Source organism: Ictidomys tridecemlineatus, chromosome 10 (genome assembly GCF_052094955.1).
Source record: "Ictidomys tridecemlineatus isolate mIctTri1 chromosome 10, mIctTri1.hap1, whole genome shotgun sequence".
Lineage (NCBI taxonomy): Eukaryota > Metazoa > Chordata > Mammalia > Rodentia > Sciuridae > Ictidomys > Ictidomys tridecemlineatus.
The window spans coordinates 110,142,454-110,164,281 of NC_135486.1; the positions used below are offsets into that span (position 1 = coordinate 110,142,454).

The 21,828-nt window shown below is 48.5% G+C and overlaps 1 protein-coding gene across 16 annotated transcripts in view; it reads left to right on the forward strand.

Moving 5' to 3' along the window:
• Trrap (transformation/transcription domain associated protein) overlaps positions 1–21,566 on the forward strand; it is a 114,247-nt gene extending 92,681 nt beyond the window's left edge. For 13 of the 16 annotated variants that reach the window (XM_040278121.2, XM_040278127.2, XM_040278129.2 and 10 more), the window contains 11 exons: positions 1,598–1,799; positions 2,756–2,920; positions 4,248–4,338; positions 5,439–5,638; positions 6,479–6,740; positions 10,818–11,043; positions 11,674–11,891; positions 13,204–13,388; positions 17,605–17,808; positions 17,898–18,092; positions 20,529–21,566. In XM_040278121.2, coding sequence (XP_040134055.1) covers positions 1,598–1,799; positions 2,756–2,920; positions 4,248–4,338; positions 5,439–5,638; positions 6,479–6,740; positions 10,818–11,043; positions 11,674–11,891; positions 13,204–13,388; positions 17,605–17,808; positions 17,898–18,092; positions 20,529–20,813 — 2,233 coding nt within the window. In that variant the 3' untranslated portion in view covers positions 20,814–21,566. The remainder of the gene's footprint in view (positions 1–1,597; positions 1,800–2,755; positions 2,921–4,247; positions 4,339–5,438; positions 5,639–6,478; positions 6,741–10,817; positions 11,044–11,673; positions 11,892–13,203; positions 13,389–17,604; positions 17,809–17,897; positions 18,093–20,528) is intronic. The other 3 variants (XM_040278130.2, XM_078023723.1, XM_021719749.3) reach the window with 1 other exon arrangement.
• The last annotated feature ends 262 nt before the right edge of the window (positions 21,567–21,828 follow it).

Consider the following 21,828-nt stretch of genomic DNA (forward strand, 5'->3'; position numbering starts at 1 on the left):
CATTATATAAATATCACACTCTAATTAAAAGGAGAAAAAGAGGCTGCACACAGTGGTGCACAGCTGTGATCCCAGCGGCTTGGCAGGCGGAGGCAGGGGACACAAGTTCAAAGCCAGCCTCAGCAAAAGTGAGGTGCTGAGCAACTAACTCAGTGAGACCTGTCTCTAAATAAAATATCAAATAGAACTGGGGATGTGGCTTTGTGGCTGAGTTCAATCCCTGGTACCAAAAAAAGAGAAAATAATCTTATGTGATTCGCATAATTTTTCCAATGTGTCTATTGTCTTTTGACTTTCTTATATTTTTGATGCACAAAAAAGCAATTTCATGAAGAAAAAAAAACCATGTCATCTGCAAATAAAGCTAGTTTTTACTTTTTTTTTTTTTTTAGTCCAAAGGCATTTACTTTCTTAACTAATTGTCCTGACTAGAATCTTAAGTACAGTGTTGAGTTAGAATGATGAGACCCTTGTCTCTTTGTCTATCTTGGGTTCAGGCTTTTGGTCTTTCACTGTTAAGTAGTGTGGGCTTTGGGTATTTCGTCTATGCCCTTTACCAGGTTAAAGTTGTTCCTTTTATTCCAAGAGTACTGAGGTGATCGTGTTTTTCTCTTTCATTCTGTTAATGTGTATCACACTGATATTTTTTTTTTTTTAATGCCGAACTATCCATGTATTGCTGGGTAAATCCCCCATGGTCACGGTGTATAATCCTTTTCATATGCTGCCGGAACTGGTTTGCCAGTTTTTTGTTGGCGGTGTTTGCATTTATAGTCATAAAGGAGATGGGCCTATAGTTTTCCTTGTATATCTTGTTCATCTCTGGTGGGATATAAAAATGGTGTCTTTGCTATGGAAAACTATTTGACTGTTCACAAGAAAGTAAAAGTTACCATATGATCCAGTGAGTCTGTTCCTTGGTATCTATCTAAAAGAATTGGAACAGTTACTTGATCAGAAATTTTTATAGCAATACTAGTTCCAATAGGCACAACATGAAAACAACACAAAAGGATTGATAAGGGAAGTGTCATCTTTATACTCCGTGGAATATTATTCAGTTATAAGAAGGGAATGAAGTTCTGACCTGTGCTCCAATATGGATGAACCTTAGAAGTAGTATGCTAAATGAAAGAAGCTAGATTCAAAATATCATAGGATATATGATTTAATTTTTATGAAATATGCAGAGTACGTAAATCAATGGAGATAGTAGGTTGGTGGTCCTCAGGGGCTTGGATTTGGGGAGTTCAGAGTGACTGCCTAGAAAGTCGTTGTAGAGCATCATGAGTATGTTAAATGACACTGAAACATTCACTTCAAAATGGTTCATTTTGTCAGGCGTGGTGGCTCACACCTACAATCCCAGTGGCTCCGGGGATGAGGCAGGAGGATCACTGAGTTCAAAGTCAGCCTCGGCAGCTTAGCAAGGCCCTAAACAACTCAGTGAGACCCTGTCTCTAAATAAATACAAAAAAGGGCTGGGGATGTGGCTTAGTGGTTCAGTGCCTCTGGGTTCAATCCCTGGTACAAAAAAAAAAAAAAAAAGGCTAATTTTACAATGTGAATTATGATTTGGTTTTGCATCTCCTCACAGGTCTGAGGAAGCAAACAAAGCCTTTTCTGCAGCCGTGCAGATGCATGATGTGCTGGTGAAAGCCTGGGCCATGTGGGGTGACTATCTGGAGAATATCTTTGTGAAGGAGCGACAGCTGCACCTTGGGGTTTCTGCCATTACTTGTTACCTGCACGCTTGCCGGCATCAGAATGAGAGCAAATCCAGGAAATACCTGGCCAAGGTGAGATCCAAGGAATTGTCTTTGATCAAAGACCATCTGGTAGCCTTTCAGTTTGGATCAAAATCTAGCTCTAAATCACTGATTCATGCTGGATGTGAGAGGATTGATTTCATGCCTTAACTCCTAATTCCCATCTCCTTCAAGTATCTTTCACAGTTCCATTTTAAAATAAGGAAATCGAGGCCTGGACATCCTTAGGGCCCCAAGACTTTCTGCATGACAAAGCTTCACCTAGAGTCTAGTGCTTTCTGTGAGACTGAGACTCCCATTCTGCAGAAGAGCACTGGAGTTAGGGCTTAACTCCTGGACACCTGTCTGATGTTAGCATTTCTCCAGCAGCTGCAAGGCTTGTGTCCTTTGACTGCTGGTGGTCTCTTCACACAGTGCCCACCATAGCCCTGAGTGCAGGGGGGTATTGGGCATGTACAGTTTCTTGATTTAACATCAACATTTAGAATGAACCTCAGCACATGTGCATGGACACCCAAACACCTAAATACCTAACTCTGAGATTGCTTGCTCTGAGATATAACTATTTATATCTAAAAGAAAGGCACCTGTGGATTCCAGGCTGCCAGCCTTTGTCCTACCAGAGCTAGGGTGATGTTGATCTGAGACTTTAGTAAAAATCTACTCGTGTGGGTGAATTAGCAGGTTGGCAAACCCTGACCATCTGCCTGTCACGGCCTTGTAGTCACTGGTCACTGCTAGCCAGGAAATTGGATCAGCTAGTAATTGTCATTAAAGCTAAGTCAAGAAAAAATAAACTCTTCAAATTGTGGGTTTACGTGACTGTAAGATTTTTGCGTATATTTAGCCATAGTATTGGCCTCCATATTTTTCCACATGTCCAGTAAAGCTATACAATGTGGAATCTTAAAAGTTGGCCAAAAAAAAGTCATTTGATTGAGGGCCTTGATTGTTGCTCACCTCTAAGCCCCTTTCCTCTGCATTAGGTGCTGTGGCTTTTGAGCTTTGACGATGACAAAAACACCCTGGCAGATGCTGTTGACAAGTACTGCATCGGCGTGCCACCCATCCAGTGGCTGGCCTGGATCCCGCAGCTCCTCACCTGCCTGGTTGGCTCTGAGGGCAAGCTGCTTTTGAACCTCATCAGCCAGGTGGGCTTCAGAAGTTATTTGTGTTCACAAAATAATTTTGTCTTTATTTTACATTCTTTCCTTCCATAAAGCATGTTTGAATGCTCAAATGTATTGAAGATAGTCCAAGAGGCAATAAGATTTTAACATTTAGATGTCACTTAATATAACGCATAATTAAAAGTTGCTGAAGAACATATCAGGGTTGAAAAAAATAGCTAATAACACAGTACAGTATTAAAATTATAAATTTTTTGCTTGGCTATTGTTCTACATAGGATGCAAGTTAAGCAAGATTGCTAGTGTTTCTCTGAGAATTATAGTGAAATGAGAGTCTGGTTGGAATTTTGCATCCGATTTCCTGTCCTGTCCTAGGAGCCCTTCAGAGCTCCCTTGAAAGTAGCACTTGCTTGTGATACTCCTCCTTCGTGCAGTTAAGCTGCACCTGTAAGCGAGGACAATTCTTGCTGTCTGGGGGTGAGGCTGGGAATTGGGCAGACCCTGGTCCCATAGATGGCTCTTTCATAACTGTCAAAGTGTTAAGGGACTTTTTGTGAAAGAATAGCACAGCAGTTGCATGTTTCAGAGTATATGCTCATTTTACTTGCTCTTTATGTGAGGACATCATTCATGTATGCCCAGAAAGGACTTTCTTTTTTCCTCGAGGGTGTTGCTGTCTTCCTGGGTCCTAGCGTTTTGCTTCTAGTTAGTTATCTGCCAGGATGCAGACTCAACCTGTTTGATACTGCCACTCACAGAACATCTCTTAAAATGGCGTTAGCCAGGCACCCCTGGCCTGTGGCAGAGTCAAACATTACTGTTTTCTTCATGATAATGTCAGCTTGGCCACAAAATTCCAGTTTGTTAAAGCTGATGGGTCTCATCCTAAATAGACATTTCTTGATCTCCTTCTTCCTGCAATTACACAGAATAAAAACTATTTGATACCAGGATTGAACCCAGAGGCACTTAACCACTGAGCCACATTCCCAGCCCTGTTTTGTATTTTATTTAAAGACAGAGTCTCACTGAGTTGCTTAGAGCCTTGCTAAGTTTCTGAGGCTGGCTTTGAACTTAAGATCCTCCCACCTCAGCCTCCTGAACTGCTGGGATTACAGGCAAGTGCCACCACACTTGGCTATTTTGGGTCTTTAAAAGGTGAACAGGATATCTCACCTGCTGTTTAATATGGCCACCGTGTGCATTAGATCGGTGACATAGTACTTGCTTCCTTGGAACAAATGCAGATCAGAAACCCATTTCCAACTTGACATCAGTTATTTTTAGTATAAATTATCTTTATTCAGAAAGCACAGCATGTAGTTTATGATTTCTTATCTCTGAGCAGGTTGGACGAGTGTATCCCCAAGCCGTATACTTTCCCATCCGAACTTTGTACCTGACCCTCAAAATAGAACAGCGGGAACGCTACAAGAGTGGTAAGTCTTGGGTGGGGCTGGCTGGCTGGTCTTGAAGGGCTTGTTCCCTGGGGAGTCCTATGTCTCAACTGCTGTGGACCCTCTCCCGCCCTGCAATTCCCTCCGCACATGGCCAGTCTTTTCTTTAATCAGGGCCCCAAGGTCAAAGCCTGAGGCCTGATTAATGTTACAGTGTGGTAGGGTGTTCATCTGAGTGACCCATAGGTAGAAAAGTTGTATATTTTTAGTTACAGAGAATTATGAAGTTTACCTTCCATCTTGGTAATAAAGATACCCCTGTGAGCAGTTTGTCAGTTGCTGTGCATGTGTGTTGTTGAGGTTGGAAGGAACATCTTCAGCTGTCAGAAGGATCCGAGTCAATCTTATTATTTGTTTCAAAAACTTGACTCAGAACATAACACTTTAATCTAAATTGGATAGACTCTTTGGCATGTAAAGAAATAACTAATGGTACCTTTGTAAACAGCTAAAGGTCCGTTTGCTTCACAGTGTTCCTAACACCCAGAGTCTTCCTAAGGGAGTGATTCACTCTCTGGGCCACGGCAGCATCACAGGGCAGTCAGATGAGGACCTTGCACAGTGAGAGTTCCCATGTGTTTTCTCACAGGGTAAATAAATGTATTTTCTTGTAATGTCATTTTACAAACATAGGTTTGTCTTTTCGAGATGAAAACTGGAGACTTGCTTATCAACTACTTTTAGATTCTTTGAGCTTTAATAGCAAGCTCGGAGAACGTTTCCCCCCAATTTTTCTTATAAACCTTCAAACTTACAGAGAAGGTGAGAGGAGTACCAGCACACTGTGGGCCCCTCCTGCCCTCTCCAGCTGTTCTGGGCAACTTGCCTTGGCACTCAGCTCGCACACTGGCTTCTCTCAACCATCTGAAGCCAGTTGTAGACCACCGTGTCTTTTGTCCCTAAATCAGTTGCACAGCTACTCTTAGAACCAGGGCATTCTCCGTCTTCCGTGGGGAAGCGTCTCCTGGAGGTCCCCACACCGGCAGGAACCAGCGTTCCTTTGCCCGGTGGGTCCTGTAGAGCTCCGAACTCGGCATCGGTCGGTTTTGCGCTGACAATGGCGTTGTGTGTGTTGCTCTCAGATTCTGGACAGCAGCAGCCAAGTTCAGTGGGTAACCAGTCCCATTCTGCATCAGATCCAGGGCCCATAAGAGCCACAGCACCCATGTGGCGCTGCAGCCGAATCATGCACATGCAGCGAGAGCTCCACCCCACTCTTCTGTCTTCCCTGGAAGGCATCGTCGATCAGATGGTCTGGTTCAGAGAAAACTGGCATGAAGAGGTATTTGAATCTCATTTTGCAACTGCTGGTTACTTGTGGAGGGAATGGATCGTTCTGTATGCTTCTGTGGTTGTCTCGTCATTTTCATATTTAGCTGCCTGGTCGATTTATGTTGGCTGTTGAATTTAACCATGGACCAGGTGAAGAGTTCGTCTCTGCACACTAGGTCAGCCTCAAATACTTGAAAACTTCAGAGGAAATGAGAAAACCATTTCTTGCTTTTAAAATACTTGCTTTTTCTACTTCAGTGACCTTAGTTACTTAAGTGCCACTGGTTGACCTGGTGGCATAGGCAGCAGGAAGTTCTGATTTCCAGAAACAGGAAATCATTCATTTTCTTATCACTAAACCAGGTGTCTCTTCAGCAGCTGGGCCACCTCCTTGAAGTTTGCTTCAGTGGATGATAAAGTCATACCCACTTGACTGACTGTGATTCACCTGGCTGGGTCCTGGGGCTAGCTGGAATTTATGCACAGGTTTTGTGTGTGCAGGTGAACATAGTGATAACAGCCAAACCGCTTGAAAACCAGGCTTTCATGGTTAATCAGGAGGCAGTATGTGCACATCCTGAGACAGTGGGGTTCTCTGGTTTTTGTTTGTGTTTGAGTGTTTGGAGCCCTTACTCATGGGTAAAAACAAAACAAAACCACACCAGCTCACAGTGTCATGCACACAGGTCTTCATCTGATCTGCGCACGCTGATTTACACCTACCATGTGCCGGTGTGCCGTGAGTGCAAATAATCCTGGGGCAAGGAGCTGTGTGTGCAGCCACTTGGCTGGCTGGTTGCTCTGCTTGGTTGATGATCCCTGGCTTCCTTGATGATCCCTCTCCTACTAGGTGCTCAGACAGCTCCAACAGGGCCTGGCAAAATGTTACTCTGTCGCCTTTGAGAAAAGCGGAGCAGTGTCCGATGCCAAAATCACCCCCCACACTCTCAATTTTGTCAAGAAGTTGGTGAGCACGTTTGGAGTGGGACTGGAGAATGTGTCCAACGTCTCAACCATGTTCTCCAGTGCCGCCTCTGAGTCTCTGGCCCGTCGGGCGCAGGCCACAGCGCAGGACCCCGTTTTCCAGAAGCTGAAAGGGCAGTTCACAACGGGTGAGTCTCACTCTCTTTTCCCGAGTAAAGTTCCTATTTTTCCTTGGTTTTTAATATCAGCTGATTGTATTCATTCATTTTCTTATCACTGAACCGGGGATACTGGTTAGACTGTATAAAAATACAGACCTCAGAACATGAGGAACCCAAGACTGCCACCAGTGTGGGACTACATATGCCTCCTTCCTGCTACAGAATGCTCAGGACTCGGAGCTGGGAGACAGGGATTAGAAAATGGGAGATTTTCGGATCAAATCCTCTCCTTTGACCCTTCCCTCAGCCTTTCCCTTACTTGGTTTTGGTGGGAAACAGAGTTGGGTGAAGTGGTTGGATTTAAGTGTGCAGGGCTTGCAGTGACAAGTACAAACTAGACTCTGAAGGCAGAATAACTGAGAGCCTGTGTCTTCAGCACTTGTCCCGAGTTAGCTGAGTGCATTTCCCTAGGCCCAGAGGAGTTTGAGTCCTAGCTCAGCCACTTACCTGTGATCTGAGGGAAATGAGTGCAGTTTCTGGTAGCCCAGGTGTTTTTATCTATGAAATAGCGACCCTTGCCAGACGCTCCCCAGCCCTCACAGTGCACACACATTTGTGCTTTTGTACACATACAAATGCCATCCTGCAATACCCACTCCCACCAGGAGTGCTTGGTTCCAGACAAGTCACTTTAGTCATCCTAATGAGTTCTACAGGCCTGAGTGATTTTTCATGTGAAAGCAAGTTTTGTCATATACAATTTTCCAGAGTTAAAGGACACAGTTCTGCCTGATCATTTCTGTTTTTATAGCTGTTTAAAACATTGTTTCTTCATTGATAGTAGTCCATATTTTTAGAAGTATCTTCCCCCTCTCACCCGTCCTATGCCTGGATCAAACCCAGGGCCTCATATGGCTAGGCAAGTGCTCTACCCCTGAGCTGTATCCCTAGTCCCAGGTAAAGAAAAGACTTATTGTATCTTAGAGAATACAATTGAGAATACACAAACAAACACACATACAGATACGTAGATTGAAATAATGTAAAAGATCCTATCCCATTAATCATAAAGGATACTTTGCAGGGATAGCCATGACTTACCTTGAATCCATCAGAGTGCAGCACATACCCTCCGTCACCCAGACGGTCCCTGGTGCGGGGCTTCTGCTCTTGGTATGTCGGCTGGGCATTTAAGGTAACACGACCGGCCTAGGTTGAGCTTTCCACACCATGGACCTGCACTGGGAAAAGTGCTCTCTGGAAAATCAAGTACAAGGTCTGCCTTTCGTGCTGGGAGCTTTCATCATCTTGATTGTTGCCTTTGTGGGGTTCTTGTGTGCCTTCCCCCTTCTCTGAAAAAGGAAGTGCCTGGAATGAAAGTCTTGTGGAAACCGTATTTTACTAGAAACAGCATTCAGTATGTCTTCATCTTAAAACATCAGCTCATTTCATCAAATAAAGTCTGAAATAAAGAATTAGAAATGGGATGAAACACATGGATTTTGATGAAAACTCAAAAGTAGTTGCTGTGAGGCTTCCAGCCCCCCTCAGACCCCTACAGGTTTCAGATGTGTAGATCAAGCTCCTGCCCTCCTTCCCCTGCTCCTGGGGAGGCCATTTCTGATCTCGGTTCTGACTCCTATGGAATGTGCTTCTAGTCTCAGGTACCCATAGGGAGGTGGGAGAAAGTTTAGGAAGAGTCTAGAAGAGTCTATGATGTATTTCAGAGAAGTAAAACAGTATTTTTATATAGGAACTTGTACACAAATATTCATAGCCATTTTTGTCCCCAGACTGGAAACCACCCATACCCCCTTCTTGAATAACAAGATATAATTTATTCATTCTCCGCAAAAATAAAAAGTTAAGTATTGATGCACAGAGCAACTTGGATGAACCTCAGAGATATTATGCCAATGCAAGAAGGATACACACTGTATTGTTTCAATTTATGAAACTTTTTTGTTGGGAGGATACCAGGAGTTGAATTCAGGGGTACTCAGCCACTGAGCCACATCCCCAGCCCTATTTCATATTTTTTATTTAGAGACAGGGTCTCAGCAAGTTGCTTAGCACCTCACTGTTGCCAAGGCTGGCTTTGGACTCAAAGTCATCCTGTCCCAGCCTCCCAAGCTGCTGGGATTACAGGTGTGCACCACAGCACCCAGCAGATTTATGAAATATTTGTAAACTAATTATAGAGATGGGTAATAAATTAGTGGTGGTTGGGTGTCAGGGATTAAGGAGTGGGTGTGGCTATCAAGGGGTAGCAGAGAGGAGTTGGCAGCACAGTTGAGCATCTTGATGATAGTAGAGGTCAAAGGTCATGCAGAGTTGCTCACAGGACAGGACCTCCCCCCGCCAACACACACACACACACGTATGACCAGTGATCTGCGTCAGCTGTGTGGACTATGCCAGTGTCACTCTTGGTTCTGCACAGAACTGTGGTTGTGCAGGATATTGGCATAGGAGGGTGGCTAGGCTTTCCTGTATGTTTCTGCAACCTGCTAGAGGTCTGGTTATTCCACAGCGACAGTTTGCATACTGTGCCTGCTCTTCATTAGAGTTTGACAGCTGACTTTCCCCAGCCTTGAGTCACTTCTGGACTGAGCACCATCTAGTGCCATTGTTCCTCGTGGCCGGTTCACACAGAGAATGTGATGGGATGTTGCTTGGCTTGTTTGCTGAGCACCAGGAGATGACTTTAGGCAGGTTCAAAGTGATAGTTGATGTGGGAAGAGACAGGGCAGGTCTGCCCTTGGCCAGCCATGCCCTCTGGAGCCTTTCCTAAGTGGGGCACCTGAGCTCAGCATCCAGTGGGCCTTTGCCAGCTTTTGGTTCCAAACTGCTGCTATTAGCCCTTCAGTCGCTTTCTTGGGCTTTCAACTCTGTCTGACTTGGTAGCTCCTGCTGTGTGGCTGCCCTGGGAAGGGAGAGGTGGGCAAGAGGCTGTCTCTGCCAAGCCTGCAGCAGGCTCGGACCAAGTGGGACTGAGAGAAGGTGGCCCATGAGCCAGTGATCATGCAGGGAAATGTCGAGAGCCTCTTGAGTAGGAGTTGCTGTGGAGACCCAGGCCTCCCCGTGGTCTCTGATCATCATGCAGCCCGCACTTCCTAGGCCTAGAACAGTGCCTCCCTATGCCTGCCCTGGGGTCCTTACTTGACACACAAAAAAGGTAACTTAGAGTGACAGGGTCTCTCCCAGCACTGGTGCTAATCTGGAAGGAAATTGATGGCTTTTAAAGGATAATTTATTTGAACTTTTTTGAATTTGTTGAGTCTCAGTAAAACCTGACAAATACATTACCCAGGGATTGGATGATTGATTTTTATTGAGTCAGGTACTAGAGATTGAACCTAGAGGCACATTGCCACTGAGCTACATCCCCACACCTTTTTATTTTTTATTTTGAACATAGGGTCTTACTAAGTTGTCAAGACTGGCCTCAAACTTGAGTTCTGCCTCAGCCTCCCAAGCCACTGGGACTCTAGGAATGTACCCCCGTACTAGGGACCCACGGATTTTTTAAATTGCTCAAGTGAAAATGTTTTCTGTTTTGTCATTTAGATTTCTTGCCATGATCCTTCTGAGAACTCATCTTTTAGTGCCTTCTGGGTACACCCTTATTGTCACATCAATCACTCTGTTTTTATCACAGAGGACTTCATTTCTTGGTGTGATTGACACTCATACTCAGAAGTGGTGTGGCTGGTGCTGCCCTTGTGATGTAATCCTTAGGTCCTGGTGACACAAGCTCCCGAGTTGTTGTGGGTATTCACAGGCTGTCGCTGAGAGCTACATACCTCATGTTGTGAGGTGGACATGCAGGGGCCTGTGTGGCCTCAGCCCTCTGAAAGGAGCCTGTTTTGACAGGGGATGCAGTTTGATGTTTTATTCATCTTTCTTCCTCCTCTCAATGTTGTGAGAGGTCCTGGACAAGAGCTGCTCTCTCAGGTTTACACCTTCACTTTGAAGAGCATGTGGGCTTACAGTTCTGTGCTCCTCATCACATATAGAGCATGTCTAATGCAGTTGGTAGATGTTTGAGTGGTAATTTTGTAGTGATGATTGAAATGTTTTTAATCATGTTTTATTTTCCAGATTTTGACTTCAGTGTTCCAGGATCCATGAAACTTCATAATCTTATTTCCAAATTGAAAAAGTGGATCAAAATCTTAGAGGCTAAAACAAAGCAACTTCCAAAATTCTTCCTCATAGAAGAAAAGTGCCGATTTTTAAGCAATTTCTCAGCACAAACAGCTGAAGTAGAAATTCCTGGGGAATTTCTGATGCCAAAGCCAACACATTATTACATCAAGATTGCTCGGTGAGTGAGCATGGCCTGGCATTTGGAGGGGGCTCTGGGGTAGGGTCCGAGCAGGATTGCAGACATTAATTCCCTAGATTGGGAGAATACATGATTTTTATAGCAGGGGAGTAATTGGGCACCTTGAAAGAGCTTGATCTGACTTGAAAGTCCAATGTCCTGAATGAGGGTCGGGTTGCCTCCCAGGGAACCTTTTCTGAATCACCATACGGTCTGACAAAATGCAGAGTCTCCCAGGGTTTCCTAGCCCAAGCAGAACTGGACAGCCCAGCGCTTACGAGAGCGGCCACACCTTGCTTGGCATGAAAGCTGTTCAAGAGGACAACAGTGGTGGTGGTGTTTTGTATTTGTATTTCTAAATTAGATGCAGTGCACTGCTTTTCCATTCCTTCACATTGTGTCCGACAAGCCATCCTCCCTGACTTCCTAGAAGTGCCTGCTGCGATGTGAAATACTGGCCCATCCACACATCGTGTCAGAGTGGGACAGGGTCACATGAATCATTAGCGATTGTGGAACTGCACAGCCTGCTTCTTCGTGGCCATTCTGAATACTCTTGTTTTCTTCCCCAGAAAAGGTTGGGGAACCAGGACTTGGAGTTCATGCTTCATTGTTTGCTTGCTTTGGTAGGTTTATGCCCAGGGTGGAAATTGTGCAGAAGCACAATACAGCTGCCCGCAGACTGTACATCCGTGGGCATAATGGCAAAATCTACCCGTACCTGGTCATGAATGATGCCTGCCTCACAGAGTCTCGGAGGGAGGAGCGCGTCCTGCAACTGCTGCGCCTGCTGAACCCCTGCTTGGAGAAGAGGAAAGAAACCACCAAGCGGCATCTGTTTTTCACAGGTATCATGATAACTATGCCTGAGGATGCAGCAGCTTAGGCCTGGTGTGTGTTGGCCCAGGGAGGGTTCCAGATGGAGAAAAAGGCTGTGGGATGAAGAGCAGCCCTGATGGCCCTCCTATGGACGGTGTCCCCACCTTCAGGCTGCTCCCTGCGAGGTGAAGGCTCTGAACTGAGCTGAGTCTCCATGAAGACTACAGAGTTCGTTTCTAAATGGCCCCAGTAGCAACCACTGAGTGAAGTCTTTTCATTCCCAAGTTGCCACAGTCACTTTAGCTGCAATCCCTGAGGCTGGAGCCTGCCACAGGGCATTCGTCCAGTTCTGTGTGGTGCTCTCCTGACTGCTCAGGTGTAGTCCAAGTGTAGTATCTCCAGACAGGAGGTAGATTAGAAACAGGTCAGGGGCCAGCTTGCTGCAGTGCTTCATAGAAAGCTGTGTGTGCTTTCTCACAGATGCAGCGTGGGCTGCAGTGCTGACCCAGTCATGACTGCTGACCCGGTCATGAGGTGCAGAGTGTTCTTTTGTTTCTTCCACACACTTCAGTTAGCACTGAGTGACAGTCAAGCATGTACCCTGGAGTCATCTTGGAATTTTTTCATGGACTGAAGCCAGGGTGGCCAGCCAACAGCTATGGTTTAGCAGATGGTAGACTGAGTCGACCAGCCTCGTCATCAGAAGTTAGAATTGCCTCTGTTGTCTCAGTGGCCTGGACACAGACGAGAGCCAGAGCAGGACACTGTTGCTGCCTGCCTTCTCAGCATGGCCAGCGCAGGCCACCATGGGGTCCGCACTGGGCAGTCTGGACTTTGATGTTGTCTTCTGGAATGACCTCTCTCTTTTGGAATCTCTCAGCTGTTTCCAACTTTATTTGGCCAAATTCCATATAAACTTAATCCAACATCTTGAAGTATTTTCTCATTTCACTCACAGACAGCCCCATGGGGCTTATCTGAACCGTAGAACAGAACACAACCCAGGTGATATTTACCTGAGTGTCGCCATTCTAGCTGCAGGAAGACAGAGTGGCAAGGTGCCTTTGAGCCAGGAGCTGGGTTCCTCTGTGGACTCCAGCTGGGAAGGCATCTGAAGAGCGAACAGGGTGGTAGTCACTTTGTGTTTTTGAGATGGCCTCTGAAGAACTTGGCTCATGTGGACTGAGCTTGATGCCGTCTGCTGAGTACCCAGGGTGTGACCCAGGGTTCCTCCTCTCTTCACACAACCAAGTTCTCTCGGCCCTCAGCCAGTGCAGAAGGTGGGGTCAAGCACTAGCCCCAGGTTCTGCCCTCTCAACCTGCCCTGTTTCTTTCCCCCAGTTCCCCGGGTGGTTGCTGTGTCCCCGCAGATGCGCCTCGTGGAAGACAACCCCTCTTCACTTTCCCTCGTGGAGATTTACAAGCAGCGCTGTGCCAAGAAGGGCATCGAGCACGACAACCCCATTTCCCGTTACTACGACAGGCTGGCCACAGTGCAGGCGCGGGGGACCCAGGCCAGCCACCAGGTACCAAGCAGGGCCAGGCTGCTGCCCGAGGCCTCCACCTGTGGCCGCTTTCTTGTGGTTCCTGGCTGATGTGGGGACCTAGGAGATGAATGGAGTGTTCTTTGAGGGTACTTCTCTCACCTAAAGTAACTTCATTAGACTTATGAGATGGTAGGAATCAGCCAGTGACCTGGATGAGGGGACGTTTCTGCAGAGGGTTTGCTGTGACCAGTTGGAGGTAAGTTCTCCTCATCGAGAAAGTACTGTCCTTCTCCCTTACAAAGCTCAGAAACTAGAATCTAAAAATCAGCTTTCATGCAGCACGAGGCCCTGGGTTCCACCCCCAGCGCCCCCCATCAGTTTACATCAGACTCACTTCTCACTGGGCAGCTGGTTCCCATGTGAAGTGGTGTGGACTGTCTGTTGTCTCTGTCTGTCCTGAGCTGCTGACAGGACCCTGGTACACTCCTGGGGTATTAGGTGACACACGTGTCTATACTGTGTGTGTATCATCTGAAACAGAGTGGGGAGCTCTGAGATGGGGAGCCAGCTGAGTGACTGGCCTTGGGCAGGAGTCCCGGGCAAACCACAGGATCCTGGGTAGACCCGCCTGCATCCCTCTGGGGCATAGGGCCCTTTTGGGGTTTGCAGGTTCCTTCCCTTGCCAGAGAAGGTGTTGGTCTAGGCTTGTGAGGAGCGTCCTGAGGCGGCTATTTTGGACTCTCTATGTGCCCCGTGGTACTTCTGTGCATTGCAAAGGGAGGCCAAAGGGCAGAAGCCAGGACTTGCCCATGTCGCTTGGGGCTCATTTCAACTTGGCCGTGTCCTGGAGCACTTGATCTTGTTTATGAAGAGTGAACCCATAGCTGTGTGTTTGACCTCCAAGGCAGGGCCTGGGGTACAGGCAAGGCCCCAGGTGGTCCAGGGCAGCTTCCCACCTTTGTGTGCAGATCCTGTTTTCTGATTGACCTCTGTGCACAGAAGTGTAGCCTCCTTTGTGAACTGGTACCAGGGACTTTTTTTGGGGGGGGGGGTGCTGGAGATAAATTTAGGGACACTCAGCCACTGAGCCACACCCAGCCCTATTTTGTGTTTTATTTAGAGACGGAGTCTCACTGAGTTGCTTAGTGCCTCACCATTGCTGAGGCTGGCTTTGAATTCATGATCCTCCTGTCTCAGTCTCCTGAGCTGCTGGGATTATAGGTGTGGCCACTATTCCCGGCTCCAGGGATTTTTTTGTGACACAAGTTATGGCTTGGTCATTCTGTGGACTAAGGACAGCTTGGAGGTACTCACAGGAGAGAAATGGATTGTGTTCTTCAGGTCATCACTTGTCTCTGACAGTGGAAGCTGGTGACTTCTGTCTGCACGTGTGCACTCACATCTTAAAAACGCCACATGAGCCAGGAGTGGTGGTGCACGCCTAAAATCCCAGCCACTTAGAAGGCTGAGGCAGGGGGATCATGAGTTTGAGGCCAATCTCAGCAATTGAGTGAGGCCCTAGGCAACTTAGTGAGACCCTATCTCAAAATAAAAAGGGCTGAGGCTGTGCTCAGTGGTCTAGCTCCCCTGGGTTAAATCCCTAGTACCAAAAAATAAAAAAAAGAAGGTGCTGTGGGTCCTGCTGAGCTAGACGCTGACCATGTGGAGTAGCCTAGCTGTGCGCTCTCCTCTCTCTCTGCCTCCTTGTGGGCTGCTTCTCTGCTCCTTCATCTTTCACTTGGGATAGCACCTTGGTTGAGATATGGTTCGTATACCATGAAACTCAACCTTTAAAGTTCACATTTAAGGATTTCTAGTATCACAGCGTTGTGCCGCAGTCACTACTGCTGTCTTTAAAACATCTTCCCCGTTTGCTAGTCCCTCCATGTTCTTCTCTACTCCCAGCCCTGGGGACCACAGATCTTTCTGCCTCTGGATTTGTCTATTCTGGACATGGAATTCTACATACAGGATTTTTAAAATTTGTTTGTTTGTTTTAGGGGGGAGTTTTTGGTACTGGGCACTGCACCCAGGGGCACTGCACTCTACTATTGAGCCACATTCCCAGCCTTTTTATTTTGAGATAGGGTTTTGCTAAGTTGCTGAGGTTGCCTCAAACTTGATCTTCCTACTTCAACTTCCTGAGTCACTGGGATTATAGGTGTGTGCCACCATGTCTGGCTATAATATATGGACTTCAGTGAATTTTTTTTGTATTTCCAGGATTCACCCATTTTGTACCATGTTTTCATACTTCCTTTTTATTGCCAAATGATATTCCATTACATGAATATCCACATAATTTATGCATTCATCAGTTGATGGACTTCTGGGTTATTTACATTTTCTGGCTAGTATGACCAGCATTGCTGTGAATGTTGGGGCCTGTGTCTTTGTGTGTACTTTTATTTCTTTGGTAGTTTCTTCACATTCTTGCCAACACTTATCTCTGCCCATCTTTTTGATGGAAGCCGTCCTGGCTGGTGGGTGTGAAGTCCTCTTTCAACATAGTTGATACCTTTTCATGTCCTTTTTGGCTATTTGGAGAAATGCCTGCAGGTGCTTCACCACTTTTAAATTGGATCATTTGTGTTTTTAATGGAAACTCAGAAGACTTCACCTCTTTCCCCTGTGTGTCAGCTTGTTTTCCTCATTCTGTGTGTCTTACAATATAATGTTGGAATTGGGAGTTTTAGCAACATGATTTGGCCACTCTAGATATCACATCCTCCCTTGAAGACTTGTCAGGTTTGGTGGTAGTCATAGTGACCCTCCTGGACTAACTGCAGTTCAGGCTTTGTCGGGGGTAGCCCTGATGTCTGCTCAGTTTAGTGTCTGGCTAATGGTTTAAGAGATTCTGTTAAATGTCTCATCCAGTGGATCTTGCAACTTTTTTGAAGAGGTGTCTGTGTGTCTATCTCTCTGTCTGTGGGGCGGCATGCCTTCCTCAGGGCTCAGCAGTTTTCAGCTCTGCCTTTGCCTTCGCTCCCTACTTATGCAGTGTCTCAGGGTCAACCAGACGAGCGCATTGGCTTTCCGAGGTTTTTCATGAACACACACGTGGCCTTCTAGGTCCCTGGGTGTACATTGCTTCTCCGAGCCCCTGTGGGCATGCCATTTCCCTGCTCTTTTGCTTGGCCAGTCTTCATGGGTGTCTTTTCCTCCGACACCAGCGATATTGAACAGTTGTCATTGACTGTTTTTGCAGATGCGCTTCAGAAATGCTGTCCTCGCTGTGTGAATTCAGGGTTCAGTAAGATGGAGAGAAGCCCTGTGAATGGGGCTTTTTGTGGTTAGCTTCCAGGCGATTCAAATAGGGACAGTTCTCTGGGGGCAAGTCTTTTTTGGGGGTCACCAAACTCATTTTCCCACTCCAGTAGCTGTCAGGTTACTGTTTCCACGGCCAGCCTGGTCATGTGGTTCTTGGCTCTCAGCCACCAGAGAGGTGGGGAGAGGCCGGCAGTAAGTGGTGTATGCCTGTGGGCCTCAGGAGAATCAAAGAGGACTCCCCCGTTCTCCTGAACAAGAGCTCCTCTGACTGGGAGGAGTCTGGAAAGTTCTGAAAATCGTTTTGATTTTCCCAGCTTTTTTACTGCACCAGGAGCAATGGAAGCCCCTGCTCTGCAGCCTCAGGAATGCATCTTCCCATTGTGCCCTGGAGCAGGCCTGTGTGTGCACAGGGCCTGTGTCCTGGCGGCTATTCAGAGCATGAGGCAGCACTTAGCCCAGAGAGCACCTTGCGCCTCTACCAGCTGGTCTGAAGTTAACTCAGGAAGGCCTCCCGAGGCCCTCCCTGCAGTTGTGAGGCTTCAAGTCCTGTTTTTTAGTCGTTTAGGATGAAATTCAGTTTTGCGTTGCCCAACACCTGCTCTTCTTAGACCAGCTCCCCAGTTCATGAAGCTGGAGAGGTGTGGTTGAGGCCCAGCTGTTTTGTTCTTCCTGTTAATGGCCTGGTACCTTCTGCAGTTGGCATGGGTGGAAGTTTTCAGATCATTACCTCCCTTTCTGTAGGACAGATAACCACACATCACATAACTAAAGCTTTTATTCAGACAGTCCCATTGGCACTTAGACCACAAGACATTGAGCCCGAGGGGGAAATGGAGCAATCTTGTACATCCTTGTGTTTAGTTTAGTCGAATAACATTGGCAGCAAAGTCCTCTTTACGGGTTCTTATTAAATAAACCGTTGCAATTTGTAGGGGGAAAAAAATAAGCCAGTTGGATGGAGGAGTCATGAAGTGATGTATTTCAGGTCCTTCGAGACATTCTCAAGGAGGTGCAGAGCAACATGGTGCCGCGCAGCATGCTCAAGGAGTGGGCCCTGCACACGTTCCCCAACGCCACGGACTACTGGACCTTCAGGAAGATGTTCACCATCCAGTTGGCTCTGATTGGCTTCGCCGAGTTCGTTCTGCATTTAAATAGACTGAACCCCGAGATGCTGCAGATTGCTCAGGTAGCGTGGCTTGAACCACCAGACCCTCTTCTTCCAACTTCTCCCTTCCGCTGCTGAGTCCCTAATGCATCTCCTCCTGTGAAATGCAGGACACCGGCAAGCTGAATGTTGCCTACTTTCGATTTGATATAAATGATGCAACTGGGGACTTAGATGCCAACCGTCCTGTCCCTTTCCGCCTCACACCCAACATTTCTGAGTTTCTGACCACCATCGGCGTCTCTGGCCCGTTGACTGCCTCCATGATTGCTGTTGCACGGTGCTTCGCCCAGCCCAACTTCAAGGTGGGTCATGGAATCGTCCTGTAGGAACCCAGTACTCAGGTTCCTGCTGAGCTGGTAACAGGACCCAATGCTGAGGTGGAATCCTGTGGAAAGGCCCTGGGAGATTCCCTGTGCTGACGTGTTCAGGATGTCAAGGCTCTCAGTCTAGAGTCCTCTGTGGGACGCTTTCCCCAGCAGTTCTGCTGCCTGTCACCCTCCCTTCCTCCTTGGCACTCCCTCCTAGCATTAGAGGGTAGAGCTTCTCTGTGGGGCTGGAGTGAGCTGAGCAGAGGTACAGTGCAGGCTGCTCAGACTCCAGGGAGCAGGACACCCTGGGCACCCTGGCAAGCGTGAAGCCACCTGAGAGCATCTGGCAGCTCTGTCCATGGGGACAGGACAGCCAAATCTGCCATTTCCGGGGTGCCATCCCTGTGCCTGGCAGTACACTGGCTGCCTCAGCGGGCTCTCAGTTTCTCCTAGCCCTGTGGAAGCGGAGCTGAGGCCTGGGCAGCAGGCACAGCAGAGGTCCAGGAGCTGCCAGGCTGTGGAGGCTGCACGTGAAGTGGGTTCCTCCTGATGCAGCCTGTCCAGCATCACTCCCAAGGGCTCCGCTCTCTTGATAGTAGGTGCTGAGCCAGTGCACCCCAGCGCACACCTGGAATCCCAGCAGCTCAGCCGCTGAGGCAGGAGATTTGTGAATTCAAAGCCAGCCTCAGCAACTTAGTGAGGCCCTGTCTCAAAATAAGACATAAAAAAGTTCTGGGGATGTGGCTCGGTGGTTAAGCACCCCTGGTTTCAGTCCCTGGTACAAAAAAAAAAATAGCGGGGGCTGAGCCCAGCCTCACCTTCTCTCATGAGTACAGGGAGAGAAGGCCTGGCAGTAGGTGGTGCATGGTATAGGCCTCTGGAGAATCAAAGCCAGCAGCCTCACTGCTAGTGGGAGGACTCGGCCCGTTGTGCGTGGCCTTTCCCGCTCTCCGCTCCTTCAGCAGTGTCCTCCAGAGAGGGTTCAGAACTCACTGCTGTCCAGAAGGCAGCACTTGGGAAGGCTTTAAGTTCTCTCAAGTGCCTCACACACCCCCTGCTCTAACTAGTATTCAGCCACGCACACCCCTTGGTGCTGGGTGCTGTTCTGGCCACAGTCGTCCACCTGTAGGACTGAGAGAAGGTTCCAGGCCCTGGGCGGCTCCAGGAGGGGGTCTGTTCTGACGTGGTGAACTTGTGCCTGGTTCAGGGACCAGGAAGCGCTTGCTTGGGTTGAACTGTTACACTTCTGGAAACAGCCATAGGATGATCCCTAGGTGGCATTTCATTTGGAAAGTCGGAAGAGGGCTCTCCACCAGAGGGCCTGTCACCACCCTGGGAGTTTGCAGAACGTGGTGGCATTGATGGGAGAAAGCTGGGACTTTAGCTCTAGCTCTGGGCTCAGATTTCTTAACCATCTGTATTTAGTGAGTGCCTTTAAGTCTTGCTCAGATGCAGGCCATGGTAGGAGCTGTGTGTGGCTGTGCTAAAAATCACACTCTGTTGACACCAGAGTAAGGTACAATAACGCCTGCGACCTGTCAGCTGAAAGTGCCTGCCTGAGGATGAGTCTCCACTGGCCAGGCCCTTCACCTTTGCCCTGCTCCCCACTGGCAGCTGGAGTGACCCTTTTTAGACAGGAACCAGGTCTTGCCACACTCTTCCCAAGACCCTCCTGTAAATCACTGGAGAACTCGGTCAGAGTAAGGGCCACTGATGAGTCGGGCTGGCAGAGCCTGGCGGACACTGGTCTCTGCCCTTGACGCTTGCCAACTCCTTTACCTTTGCCTGTTTTGTGGGGAGGGAACTTAATACTAAGCCCTGCTCTCAAATGAGGAGGCTGAGGTACAGGGTCTAAGTGACTTCCCCAAGGCCACCAGGTGGGAGGTGGTGGACCTGAGCTACCAACCTGATGTGCTGAGTGAGACCCAGGCAGTAGCCACCTCTTGCTGACCCTCCAAGCTAACCAGGGCAGCATGGCGCCCACGGCTTCGCTCAACTGCTCTGCCTGCGGCACCCTCACTTCCTTCTGGTCTTGGGTGAGAGCTTCCTGGTGCTCCTGGGAGAACATCTCCCCCTCCTGCCCATCCTGCCCTGCTCTCCGCAATGCCCATCACCCCACCTCATGATGTGTAGTTGGTTGGAATGGGAGCCCATAAGCCAGCACATGTGTTTTCTGTCCTCTTCACTCTTGGCCAGCGCTCGGCCGGCCCGCAGATGTGGTAAGTGGAGCCAGTCAGGCAAGGCTGCACGTTCCACCTGGACGCTGTTGCCTGGCGCTGTGGAGACTGGTTGGAAGTGTTGTGTGTGGCCAGGCCTCCCAGTAGAGGAGGGGCTGTGGTGCCCAGGCTAGGCAGGGCCCTGGTGGCCTGCTGTGGAGTTGCTTGTGTGTCCCTTGTGAGCAGGAGTCATTGCCTTCTCTCCTTCGCACAGGTGGACGGCATTCTGAAGACTGTGCTCCGGGACGAGATCATTGCTTGGCACAAAAAAACCCAGGAGGACACCTCCTCTCCTCTCTCGGCCGCCGGACAGCCTGAGAACATGGACAGCCAGCAGCTGGTCACCCTGGTGCAGAAAGCTGTCACCGCCATCATGACCCGCCTGCACAACCTGGCCCAGTTTGAAGGCGGGGAGAGCAAGGTGAACACCCTGGTGGCCGCTGCAAACAGCCTGGACAATCTGTGCCGCATGGACCCCGCCTGGCACCCATGGCTGTGAACGCTGGGCTGCCCTACCGTCTGGAATGTGAAGGCGCCTCTTGGGCTCTGTGCCGCGGGCAGCTGTGGCCTCTGTCTGCCTTGTTCATCTTACTTAGAACAGTCCTGCAGGTTTGCTGAGTTGCAGTTATTTTCCTGGAAGTGTGTGTGTGTGAAAGAAGGGAGCCCCACTGTGACGTCATCGGGCCACTAGAAATGATGGAGCCAAACTTACCTAAGCTTTTTAAACGCCTTTTTAAGGAGCCAGGACCCCTGGCCTGGAGTTTTTGTGAGTTCTTTTTTACGGAGCCCCTCCCTGTGGGCGGCAGCTGGACTGCAGGAGCCAGCGCCGTCCTCCCGTAGCTCCCCCGAGCACCGCGCAGCCCTGCTCCTGCGCAGGAGACCCTGGCAGTGCAGGAAAGCCAGAGAAGCCGAGCCCGAGCACCCATCCCTGCCAGCACCCCTGGTTTGGGGAATCTGCGCGGCGTCCACTGTGGGGAAGGCCCTTTCCCGCTCGAGCACAGGTTGGGATTCGGCGGAGTGGACACTGACCCTGCAGGTTGGCAGCGGGTCTTGGGCTCTTCACTCCTGGCTCAATGTCTCCTAGATCTTTACTATCACTGTACCTGAAAAAATCATTCTTCCTAATTTAAAAAGAAAACAGCAATGAAAATTTGTCCCTTTAGTCTTCTGTTATGTTCACATTTTTATAAATCTGAGCATTGTTCTAAATTTGTACAGCGTGATTTTTTTAGAATAAATATTTTATAAAAGGGTTTGTCGTCCTGTTTCCGTGAGTTGTTTTTTCTGCCTTGACATCCCTCAGCTCCTTGGGGACTTGGGGCCCCAGGAACAGTGAGGGCTGTGGCTTGCGTGGCTTCTTGGTGAAGGCACAAGCTGCCTGGGCAGGCACAACGACCCTGTGGTCACAGGGGCGGGAGTCTGTGCCTGATGTTGGCAGCGCACCCAGTTCCCACGCTTCGTGGCTGCTGCTGTGTGACGTGCACAGAGCTCGCCAAGACCTCAGCTGATCAATT